The sequence below is a fragment of the Neophocaena asiaeorientalis genome, unplaced genomic scaffold, assembly GCF_003031525.2.
Source record: "Neophocaena asiaeorientalis asiaeorientalis breed wild unplaced genomic scaffold, Neophocaena_asiaeorientalis_V1.1 scaffold523, whole genome shotgun sequence".
In the NCBI taxonomy this organism is placed as follows: Eukaryota; Metazoa; Chordata; class Mammalia; order Artiodactyla; family Phocoenidae; genus Neophocaena; species Neophocaena asiaeorientalis.
Window position 1 is genome coordinate 2010687 of NW_020175436.1, and position 12644 is coordinate 2023330.

Here is a 12644-nt window from a genome sequence, read left to right on the forward strand (position 1 = left end):
TTAGACTCGCACTGCTCTATCTAAGCAGCGTGGCCTTGGGCAAGTGATGTCTTCATTAACCGTAAGAGCTGGAAAGCCTGTCTGAGCTCAGGTAGTCTATTGTTACAGGCCAGGAAGCCAGATTTAGAGAAATGAAACATCTTGTATTACTTACATTTGTGGAGGTGCCCACCTTCTCTCTGTGCCCTCAGGCTTCCTCACCTGTAAAATAAGGAGGTTGAACAAGATGACCTCTAACACCCTCTCCACCTCTGGCATTCAATGCCCTGAAAGTTCCCGAGAGCCCTGCTACCTGGCAGGTGGAGTGGTCAAGCAGTCTTGGGCATTACCCGGGAAAACAGACCTGTGGAATCTCGGGTCCCAACCAGACCTACTGAATGAGAATCCGCATCTGAACAAAATCCCCAGGTGATTCATACGCACGTTAGAGTTGTCTTTAGAAATCTGGTTGATTTTGGCCCTAGATAGTTTGCGTTCTTTCCCTAAGGCTTTCAAGCCTCATTTTCTCAATAGCCTGCAGGTGTCACCAGAGAGCCAGCAGTGATCTTACTGGAGAGGCAGGAACTGTGTAGAGTTTTTATTCCCCTTTCTTTTGTGTATTCTACCCTCCTGCCCTTCAAGTTCCCGTACACTCTTTGGCCTGTTACCCAGTAAGCTGGAGAAATGGGCTGCAAAGTGTATTTTGCAGCTGTTCACACTACAGGTGCTTCAGTGTCTGCCCTTCCAGAAAAGAACTGGACCTAGGGGACCTCTTGTTTCATGAGCAGACTTCCATGGAGTGATTTTTTTTAAAGACCCCAATTCTGTGTTTCCTTGACAATTCAGGCAAATCTGTGGCTGATACTCTAACAATGTAATACTACAATGAGTATACTTTATTTTGGTCCCAGAATTTATTTATTAAGATATGTGTATTGTATTATATTATCGATCAATTCTTACAATTTTAAATTATAATGACCATCTTTCCAGTAAACCAAAGGCTGAAGTCTTCCATGTTATTATATACATGTTGTTATTCGTATAACCCTTTAGATCTTTTTAAAAACACTTTTAATTTAACATATTTTTAAAAAATCCTTGTAACATACGGTGTGTAGGATACTTCAATTATAGATGACGATCTTGAGGCTGGAGTTTCATCTCGTACCTTGTGGAAATAAGACTTGGATCCAGGTCTCCTGATTCCATATTCTATAATCTTTCTACTTTACCAAATGGCCTCCCCTAACTATAATCAAATTTCTGCTCAATGAATGATGTCAAGCTACAGTTGCTCACCACTGAGGTGTTTAATTGGGGGGATGTAACATTTTCACCTACTGATTTTTGTTTGTTTCTGTTTTGGGCCGTGCAGCATGTGGGATCTTCGTTCCCCACCAGGGATGGAACCCATGCCCCCTGCAGTGGAATTGCGGAGTCCTAACCACTCCACCGCCAGGGAATTCCCCTACTGATATTTTTCTGAGCTGTGTTAATTCACCAGCAATAACTGATTAGATAATGGAATTTCCAAAGATCTCCTTATGTCTGTGGTTGGGAAGCTGCTACTGGGAAAAATGTACTTTAGAAATAATAATATCCCAAGTACTGTGGGATGGGGTAACAAAGCCAATACCCCCTTGTCCCCTCAACCATCCCTCTACCCAGCCCCCAACACACAAGTTCTCTTTCTTCTCTCTCTAGTTTAGAAAGGAGAGGGTTTTTCTTCCTGCCTCTTTCTATTCCTTCTTTTCTCCGATACTAAGCACCTAGTATTTATCAGACCTTCCAGCAGCTGCTGATGACACAGTGGGGACACTGTGGGTGCTGATGTGCTGATGACACAGTGGGTTCCTGCCCTCATGAAGTTGACAGTCTATTGAGGGAATCAGATACCAGACAAATAGGAGTAGTGATGTGAAAAGGAAAGAGCAGGGTACCATGAGAGTGGATAATAAGGAGACATACCCTAGAGTGGGGTTCCGGGAAGACTCCCCCAGCAGCACTGATATTTAGGTGGAGAGCTGAAAGACAGCAACGGTAGGGAGTGGGGCCGCGGAAGGAGGAACTCTCTCTGCAGAGGAAATGGCACACGTGTCGGGACTGTCAGGTAGACTGGAGTGAAGGGGCAGGAGATGGACAGTGGGACAAGATGAGGCCAGAGAGATGGCCTGCGTTCAGATAGTCAAGGGCTTCATGGTTCAAACACAGTACTCCCTGCTCCAAAATTATTGGTGATGAGTCCACCTGTTTATATATTTCAGTGGGAGCATCCTGCTACTATTCATATCTTTTGAGGAGCTTTAAAATATACATTGGGGAAATTCCCTTGCGGTCCGGTGGTTAGGACCCTGCACTTCCACTGGAGGGGGCACGGGTTCAATTCCTGGTCGGGGAACTAAGATCCTGCATGCCGTGTGGTACAGCCAAAAAATAAAAGAAAATTAAATTAACATTGGGATATAATATTTCATTTTTTTAAACATCAGAATTAAGAGTGTACCTAAAAGTGATCAGACGTCAGAATGAGAGACTGCATGTTTACATCTCATATTCATTCGTGCATTTAACTCGTACTAATTCTAATAGCTTGTTCATATTCTAAGTTTTCTGTGTGTATATGATCATGTTTCCTATGTATATCACCTGTAAGTGCTTAGTTTTGTTTCTTCCTTTCCACTCCTCACACTTTTAAGTTCTTTTTCTTTTCTTATTGTGCAGGCCAAGATGTCTGGCACATTGCTGAAAGGTAGCAGAGATGGCTGGCATTTTTAATCTTGTTTCTGGTGTTTGAAAGGAAAGTTGCTGATATTTACACGTAAGTGTATTTGTTACGCGTCTTGTAAGTATATTTGTTTATGAGGAATTCCTGTCTATCCTTATTTGCAAAGAGTTTTTATTATTAATGAATACTGAATTTTCATTTATTGAGATAACCATTTACTTTTTCTCCTTTAACCTGTTAATGATTTACATTAGTAGATTTTCTAATGTTAAACCAAGTTTGCATTCCTAGGATAAATCCAACTTGGCATGTTGGACAATGCTTTTTATACTTTGCTGGATTCCATTTGCTAATACGATGTTTAGGGTTTTTGCATCTATGTTGATGGCTGAGATTGGCCTATAATTTTTCCTTTTTCATGTGTTTTTTCTTCTTTTGTTATGGAGGTCATTCACGTTTCATATAATGAGTTTCATAAAATTATCTTTTTCTATCATCAGGAAATATTTGTGTAAGATTCCCACACTCTGTTCTTTGAATGTTTGGTACAGCTTATCTGTTCAACCACCTGTAGATTCTATTTCTTTCAATGTCATTGCAACATACACTACTATCTATAAAAGAGATAACTAATGAGAACCTACTGTATAGCACAGGGAACTCTATTCAATGCTCTGTGGAGACCTAAATGGGAAGGAAATCCAAAAAAGAGGGGATATACGTATACATATAACTGATTCACTTTGCTGTACAGCAGAAGCTAACACAGCCTTGTAAAGCAACTATACTCCAAAAAAAAAAAAAATTAAAAAAAAAAGGCATTGCACTGATTCAAGTTCTTGGTGCCATTTAGGCATTTAAAAATTACCTGTGATTTCACCTCGATTTTCATCAAAATTTCATCTAAGTTTTCAAAAAATTCCTAGACATAAAGTTGTTTATAATATTCTCTTATTTTCTTTTTATTCTCTGCTACGTCTCTACTTTGTCCTTGTTTACATTCCTAACATATTCTTTGTTTGACCTCTTTTTCTTCTTGATCAGTTTTGCCTCAAATCTATCAACATTATTTGTCTTTTTAAACTTCCAGCTTTGGCTCTGTTCATCCACAATTATGTCCATTGTTCACAATTTATCTATCCATTCACCTGTTGCTGGGCACTGATGGACACACAAAAAAATACATTTTTGTGTATTAGAAATAAAGCTTCTATGAACATTAATATATCAGGTCTTTGTGTGAATACGTGCTTTTATTTCTCTTCCATAAAAACCTAGGACTGAAATGGCTAGATTGTATGGCAGGTATATAAGTAACCTTATAGAATTCTGGTACTATCATTGCTTGTGTTACATAGAGTGTAGTGTTTAAGACTTCTCGGATTCAAGTCCTAACTTCTTCATTTGCTGTGTGATCTTCTCAGTGCCCGAGTCTCCCCCACAGAACTGGAATGATTAGAACAGAACCAGTGGTTGTAAAGATTGAAGGAGTTCGTTCTTGTAAAACCCGAAGAACCTGTCCCACGTTAAATGCTAAAGGGACGTTAGCTATTGTTTTTGCTTATGTACTGCTATTTGGAATGAACGGGCATGTGTACTTAGTGTTCAATCATCCTCATTTCCTATTTGTTGATTATTTGCATAACCAGAGCCACCTATGCTGTTGTTAACTCATTAGCAATGAAGATGATTTTTTAAAAAAACAATTGAGCTATTTGTGTTTTGTATAAGTAGCATGGCAGGCAACCACTGTTCCCTCACCTGGGCATTTCCTGTTGTTAGATATTATTGTTCTTGTGTGGTTAATGTTATACTGAAAGCCTGTGAAAAGGATATAAGAGCTAGAAGGTAAGCTCCCTGAGGGCAGGGACCAAATGAGTCTGGTCCTATATCTCCTATACCTGGTTTGGGCCTCACCCGTGGCAGAGACTCAATAATTATGGATTAAGTGAACATGCAGATGAAGGAAGGGCAAGAACTTTGTCAGAACCATTGCCCTGGGTTTCCACCGGGGGAGAAAGGTGATCTGTTGTGCCTGTTAAAGTGATCTGTATCCGTCAGCAGCGGAAGGATGAGGTCTTCCCCTGGGCCCAGAATGAGCTCTCAGTGACTGGAGGTCCTGGAGGCAACAGAGCCAGTGCACTCGTTTCTGCTTGTTGAGGAGAACAAGATGGGAAATGAGAAAGCACCCATGATGTAGACACAGGCAGAGGCTGAGAGGGAAGCGGACCAGGCAAGGAACCAGGACATTTTTACCAGCTCTTGGGGACCACAACTCAAGTAGTTTCTGAAGGATCTAAGACTTCCGTTTTGGAGACTTGTCTGTTTGAAAGCTGTTTGTCTCTTTCTGAAATTACTTCCTCGTTGCTCATCCTTAGTTTAACTGGGCCAGGTACTGAGGAGAAGCACGCAAGCAGCCCCAGGGAGCTGACCTTTGGAAGGAGTCTGAGCGGTCGGGGGCCGTGAGAGAATGTGACAGGGAAGCCCTCTCCCCACCTGGAGAGCCTCTTTCCAGAACTAGTCTCCACCGGATCCTCATGTTGTGCTGAGTTCTAACCTCGAAGGCTCTTCCCTTATGATTCTCTCCCACCAGAAAATACCCACAGGGCAGACTTCCGCTTTGGGCCATGAGAGAGTCCTTACCAGAATTATCCTCCTTCTGTCATAACTAGAAAATTGTCCAAAGTACTTGACAAAATATTTTCAGACTTTGGACCACAGGTAGCATAAGTCTTTGCTCCTTGAGAAAAAGACAGCAAGTGAGGTGAGCCTCCCCTGGCCTAGGTTCCCTGCTGACTGCGGCCAAGTGGCAAACTCGCGGAGGTGAGGAGAATTGGAGATTGGGTAGGCCAAGGTGGCTGGAATTTGCAGGGCACAGTATCCGAGAGTACGGAGCTACGCACAGAAATTTCCAGAAAGGTGTATAGGGTTCCCTTGAGTTGTCCGCTGAATACCAATCTGTGTGAACCCCAGGAGGCCAGCTAGAACAACTTCTGAGGAAGGCATCATTACCAGAGCTCATACAGAGCTGGGAATCGTTCAAGTTCCCTCCAGCCAGGGTGGGAGGATGACCTGGGGGACTGGGGGTCCTCCCAGAAAGCTCCTTAGCCTATTCTAACTGGGGGCTGAGCTGGTGGAGAGGATTCGATAACAAAGCTCCAGTCAGTCAGAACCCATCTCGGCTCCCAGAAGCGAAAGGTGGAGGAGAAGGAGAGGAGAAGGAAGGGAAAGATGTTCCATGGAGGGTTGAAGGGAGAGCGCTTCTAATATGGAGGGTTGAAGGGAGAGCGCTTCTAAGAAGAGAAAGACAGGTGATTCACACAGCTGACATCTTACAGAAATGTTAGAGTAACTGTCAGAAAACAATGTAGCTGAAGAAACCACGGTGCCTATGGTGGAGAACAGCGTAACTCCTTTCCATAATTCAAACCCACTACAGTGGTTGGCTTGACCACAACACACGAAGGCGCCAAAGGTCAGTTCTCGGGTATCTGAGACCAGGGAAAAGCAGTGCCTTGTAGACATTAGAGTGGAGAAGAAGGGCCACAGCCCTTCTCCACGGCACTGAATATAGAATGGGAACCACAGTGATTTGGGGGTGGGTATCACCGGACTTTTTAGAGAAAACCAGGATGCCTCCTTTGTGCATTTCCAGAAAGTCCACTTTTCTCTGTTGACTTCCTTTGGCAAATTTTTATGGCCTACAGGAAGCTTGGGCCATTAGGTTTTCCCACAGGTGCAGCTATGAGTTTGCGGCCAGGACTAGGCGGTGACCTGGGCCATCCCCACACTCTCCCCGGGTCCTGTGCCTGGGAGTTCATACCTCTCGCTGGGTGACGCGGCCCAGTGACGTCACAGACCTTGTACCAACTCCGGACGGTCTTCTTATCTGTGAATGGAACTCCAGATGAGAGCACATCCCCAAGTAAGAACTCTGGAGAAGTGAGGAAATAGGTGTTCTTTCCTTTAATGGCTATGAAAGCAATTCTCTTACAAGCTGGGCCGTGACTATTGTTCTGCTGCTTGGGACCCTTTCCTTAGGTTACCGAATAGGGCTTAAGACATCACGTGCCAGCATGTTCTTGGTCTAGACTGTGGTTATTGACCTCTGGAAGTATTAAGACAGCTTCTCATAAGCCACCAATTCCCGCTGAAAAATTATCAGACGATCCAATTTTCACCCGTCCTCCCCACGCTCACTGGGTTTTCATGAGAAAGAATATGAGGGGAAGCTTGTTAGCAACATGTTTTTAGCTTTATTGAAATTCTTTCTTATAAAAGGTCTGATGTATTTTAGGCCTGGCCTAATTTCCTTTAGTCCCTGAAATACAGGTCCATGGTTATTTTATTTCCATGTCCTCTTAAGTAGGAATGTAAACTAGTAGACTTTTATTTTAAGGTTCAAACACTTATCACCATTGTTTTTCTTTGATGTAAAGCAAGACTTGTATTTTCCCGAATGAAAAGACCAAGTAAGAAAGTTATGTGGGTCTTCGTTGGTAGGATAACTGGATTCTTTGCCAGAACGGACTTGGGAATTTACATCGTTCAACGTGACATCTTTCCACCTTGAGTATCTTCTTTTTTAATGCAAAATTTGTAGTGTGCTGAGCTATTTATAGTAAAGAGTGCTGTGTTCATATATGCATACATATATTGGCTCTGGGAAAAGATGCATGAGTACATGCGTGTTATGTAAACATAGCAATTAGTCAGAAGGAGAGTCTCTGATCGTTGGGACATTAATGAATAACAAGCATATGGTTCGCAAAGAACAACCAATAGCACATATTGGTTCAGTTGTCAGCCAGGAACTTTGCTGGTCTTACACCCAGAGGGTCCCAGCTGTCACCTTCCCCAGGCAAGTGGTGCTCACCAGATAGGACAGGTGATTGTGTATCTGAGGCCTGACTGAGTTTGTGTCTCCCTCAAGGGAGGAGGGTCTGCACTCACTTGCTACCATGTAGGTCCCCAGGCCTAGAACACATATATGGCCCAGTCTGACCTCCTCCTCGTGTCAAAAGCAGAATATGATCTCCCCATCACTAGGAAGGGGGTGCAGATTGAGGACTTGCAAAGGCCCACGGCCTCTTCTTCCCCCAGAGATTGTAGGGAATCCTCATTTCCTTTCAATCTTTTTTTTTCTTTTAATATTTATTTATTTGGTTGCAGTGGGTCTCAGTTGAGGCAGGCGGGCTCCTTAGTTGAGGCTCGCGGCCTCCTTAGTTGCGGCTCGCCGGCTCCTTAGTTGCGGCACGTGGGCTCCTTAGTTGCGGCATGCATGTGGGATCTAGTTCCCTGACCAGAGATTGAACCCGGGCCCCCTGCATTGGGAGCACGGAGTCTTAACCACTGTGCCACCAGGGAAGTCCCCTCCTTTCACTCTTACAGGCTCCATCAGGACATGTGTTCTCCTGACCACAGGATGACACCCAGAGAGGCCTGGAAGGTTCCATATCATCACCTCCAAACAGCTCCGAGACACAGGTGACATAGCTTCAACCCTGACTGCCAGATAACTGAGGGCTGATCTTGGTTTAACCCAGACAGCCCCCACGTCCCCCCTCCAAATCAGCTTTCCTCCTGTGTGGATGGTTGCCCTGGGAGCCAGTCCTGTCTGACCTCGAACTCACACCCTGTGGGGTTTGGAGTATGTAACCTTCTAGTCACACCCGTCCTGCACCCAAGCTTCTTGCTCGAGCCTGGCCAAGACACAGGAAAGTTCAGGTAGCAACAGTGGTCTCAGTCATTCTCGATCTGACTAATAGGTCAGGTGAAGGGGTCAGTTGAATGCTACCTGACGGTGACGTGGTACCCACACTAACCTGACTTATAGCAATGCTGTGAAGTGATAAACGAATTTAGCACCCAAGATACTACGTAATAGCACGCGTGGCAGTCACTCAATAAATGTTCCTTTCACTCCTCTTCTCTGAATCCAGACTGGTTCCTGCAGGAGACTCGCATTTCCCTCTGGCTCCTACAGCTGGCCTCTCCTCTATGTCAGTTCCCCCAACTAACAAACGCTGTGCAGAGGCAGAGTAAAGGGGGAAAATGAATCACTCAGTATTGTCTCTGGCTGGTCAAACCTCTTGGCCTGAGGTTTGGGAATGATCTGCAGAGTAAACGATCTGGGATGCCTCCCTCCCATCTTCACGGATGCATTTGTGGCCAACATTTATCTGTAACTCACAGACCACAGAGAGCATGGATACGGAGGCCTGATGCATGGTGTTTTAGAAGACTTGGCAAAATGGCGATCCAGCTGACCAGGGCTCCATGCAGGAACCCTGGTGGAAGGGAGAGACAGGCAGTAGATCCCAGAGTTGTGCTTTGGAAAAGATGTCCAAGGAGAGGAGGATGACAGGCCACCATGGGTCCTGGGATGGGAATCCGGGGGGTCTGGGGGTGCTGGGCGGGGAGGCATGGGTCAGGGGAGCCCCGAGCGATGCCCCCACCCCAGGAATGCAGGAAGGAGGCTTGGCAGCTGGGTCCGGACCTTGGGCTGTGCCCACCGTCAGTGTCTCTTGCATGTCACTCCAGCGTCCTCAGCGTGTCCGCAGTTTGTCACCCCCCATTTGGAGAAGCTGCAGTGGAAGATGCTTTCCTCCGTGCCCTTGCAGGCGACATCATCCATCCAAATCCTCCCTGTGCCTGTGGAGACAAGTCAACACGATTTCTTAGCGGAGATGCAGGAGGGCAGAACAGACAGGAACACTGCTGCCTGTCCTTGACCCGGCTGTCCCAAGCTCTGCTGTCAGTTCTCAAATCTAGTGGTTCCCATCTGCCTTCTCCATTCCACCAAGACCAAATACTTCATTTCTAGGCTCAGCTTCTTGAGGGCAGAGTAAGAATAATTGACAGTGGAGACAGTGGTATTTACTGAGTAGCCCCTATGTGTCAGCATCTTACACATACGATCTTCATCCATTCTCACCATGGTGCTGTGAGATAGCCATGAATAAACCCTTTTCCTAGATGGGAAAACTGAGGTTCAGATGGCAACTGGTGCAAGGTTGCTCAGCTTGTAAGTGGCAGAGTCTGAACTCAAGCCCAAGTCTTGCTGCCTCCCAGGCCATGCTTTATACGAGACACTTCATAGCTTTTGAGATACGATATCTTGCGGCATTTGTTGATGAATATTCAGACGGGGCCTAATCAGAAGGACAATGTTAGACAGACGCTGGGTTGGACAGATCCAGTGCCCCATAAGTATCTCAAGTATGGCAGTACCAACATTACCTTCAATCTTTTGAAATTTAAAGCAGACGGTCTCTTTCTATGAGCTCAAAACATTGGTACTCGGAATGACAGAGGATCCCAGAATTTAACATTATAACCAGACATCTACGTAATGACAGGCAGAAGCATCCCTAACCACAAGTAATTAGGTCAAGTTCCCAAAATACAAGGTCCCTACGACAATGTAGCTGAGTTTTGCCTGTCTGTTCACTCAGCTCTTAAGGGGACCAACCTACTGGTCTGAAGATGTCCATGCAGGGGAGCCTTTAGCTGGCTTTCCCAAGATTGTACCTGAGTCTCAAGAGACATAAACTTGGCACTGAGGTCCCTTACTGAATGTCAAGGGAATAGGGCAGCTGGGTGAGGCTCCAAGGGAATGGAGAGGGCTCGTCTGGGGTCAGAGGGGTCAGTGGAGAGGGGAGAAGTCACCTAGAGCCCCCACTGATGAAAGGGCAGGGCCATCACCCATGGTTCAGGTGGGCTCTCTGGGCTGATGGCCAAGGAAGGTCTCCAATGGCGGGAGCTCACTTGGGAGCCCTCTGGAAGGATGCCTGAGCTTTAGGGCTCCCATCTCCCGTGGAAGCAGTAGCTTAGAGCTTCGCTACACAAAGCGTGGTACCGGACCAGTGGCGTCAGCATGCCCCAGAGCTTGTCAAAACTTCAGAACCTCAGGCCCCACCCAAGACCTACTGAATCCGAATCTACATTTGAAGCAAGTGGCTCTGCATTGAAGTTTGAGAAGCAGAAATAGGGCTTTACAATAAGTAGAATAAATCTCAATTCAAGTCTCATTCCCATCTAGGAAGACCATTTCAGTTGTAAAACTGGGAAGGGATTCCCGAGATATGAGACTTTTCGTGCTAAAGCTGGGTAGGTTCTGGGTAAACCGGGATGGTTGGTCACTCCAGCACCTTGACTTGTTAGGTCTATGAACCGGCACCAAAAATCATGGGGTCAAAGGTCATAAACTGGGTTCCAACATTACTGACTGTGTCAACCTGGGCAAGTTCAACGAGGTAACATGTATTCCTGTATTTTGTTTTTTGTGCTTTTTTGGCCACACTGCATGGCATGTGGGATCTGAGTTCCCCAACCAGGGATGGAACCTGCGCCCCCTGCATTGGACGAGCGGGGTCTTAAGCACTGGACCACCGGGGATGTCCCAAGAGAATGTTTTTCTTATTTTTGGCCACACCATACGTCTTGTGGGATCTTAGTTCCCCAACCAGGGATTGAACCTGGGCCCTCGGCAGTGAGAGCACAGAGTCCTAACCCCTGGACCGCCAGGGAATCCCCAGTTCCTGTATTTTAAAGGGCTTTCAGATGCACCAAAACCCTATACAAAAGGTAGCTCAGGGATTAGTACTGTACCCTGACCCTACCCCCGTTTTCTCCCTGTCCCAAATCTCGGCAGCCAGACAACCTCTCCTTTTAGAGGAATTGTCAGGACTAATTCTTAAAACCCTTAAAACTGTCACTCACCCTTGGATTGCATGGGAAATCTCTTTACAAAGAGCATCAAGGGAGCACCTAAACCATTTTGCTGCCCATGAAATCGACCGCATGAACTAAGTGGTTTGGACATATTTTTTACGCCGCGATTTTCAGCATCTGTTGTCATGGGAATACCAAGCAGTGAATTCAGGAACAGAGCTGGGAGGAGAGGCCTCCTTCTGCTGTCTTTTTTGGATGTTATTTCTTCATCAGAGCCTCTTCCCTAGCCGGATACAGTGTGCCTCTTACACAATAAGCCCTCTGAAGCCGAGCAAAAATTCTCAGATTAAATGTCTCCTGGAAAACACATCAGTTTACAAATGACCCTTCCTTGGGCTACAGGCCCAAGAGCTCTGTGGGATTAGTCACATCCAAAACAAATAAAGGAGCAAATGAAGGAGACCGACAAACACAGAACAGGCCCCAAGGTTACGAGCCCAAATGCATACACAGGATCACAAGACCCCAAACTCTAGCTGGTGTTTGGCTAGGGAGCTCTGGCTAACATCCAGTCACGGAAGAGCTAATAAAATGAGAAAAGCGTTGTTAAATCAGCAGCAGTGAATATCTACAGTTCCTGGGACATCGCTGAAGGGCCTATGAACCCGAAGACCGTTTCTGCTCCTTGCCATGTCAGAGGAGCTAGCACTGTCATGACTCCAGGTACCAATCATCCTTTTAGCTTTAGAGCTGACACCTGATACTCAACGTGGGGCCCAAGGACCGGGAAATCAGTATCACCTGGGAGGTTGTTAGCAACACAGAGTCTCGGGCCCACCCGGACGCAAATCAGAGTCTGCATCTTAACAAGATCTCCTAGATTCAGGCATGCATTTAGGTCTGAGAAGCCCTGCTCTAGATTAGGTCTGCTCCTCCGCAGTCTCTCTGTGAGCTCCGTAAGATGCCCCATCAGGTAAGCGGGAAAGGGGCTACTCTGCTCCCTACTGTACAGTCAGAAAAATTAAACAACAGGGTGAGGTTTTTACCTTGAGGAGGAAAAACTGGGACGAGAGGCCAGGTCTTCTGACACTTAGAGCTGTTGGAAGGTGATATTGTTGGGATGCGTAAGTGGAGATTTTCTTCTATCCTTATTCATTCATTCATTCAACAAGTATTTTTTTGTTTTGTTTTGTTTTTGTTTTTTTTGCGGTACGTGGGCCTCTCACCATTGCGGCCCCTCCTGTTGCGGAGCACAGGCTCC

The 12644-nt window shown here is 45.8% G+C and overlaps 1 protein-coding gene across 1 annotated transcript in view; it reads right to left on the bottom strand.

Moving 5' to 3' along the window:
- Nucleotides 1-8022: 8022 nt before the first annotated feature.
- SCARA5 (scavenger receptor class A member 5) overlaps nt 8023-12644 on the bottom strand; it is a 118165-nt gene continuing 113543 nt past the window's right edge. The window contains exon 9 of the mRNA XM_024767733.1: nt 8023-9361. Coding sequence (XP_024623501.1) covers nt 9225-9361 — 137 coding nt within the window. The 3' untranslated portion in view covers nt 8023-9224. The remainder of the gene's footprint in view (nt 9362-12644) is intronic.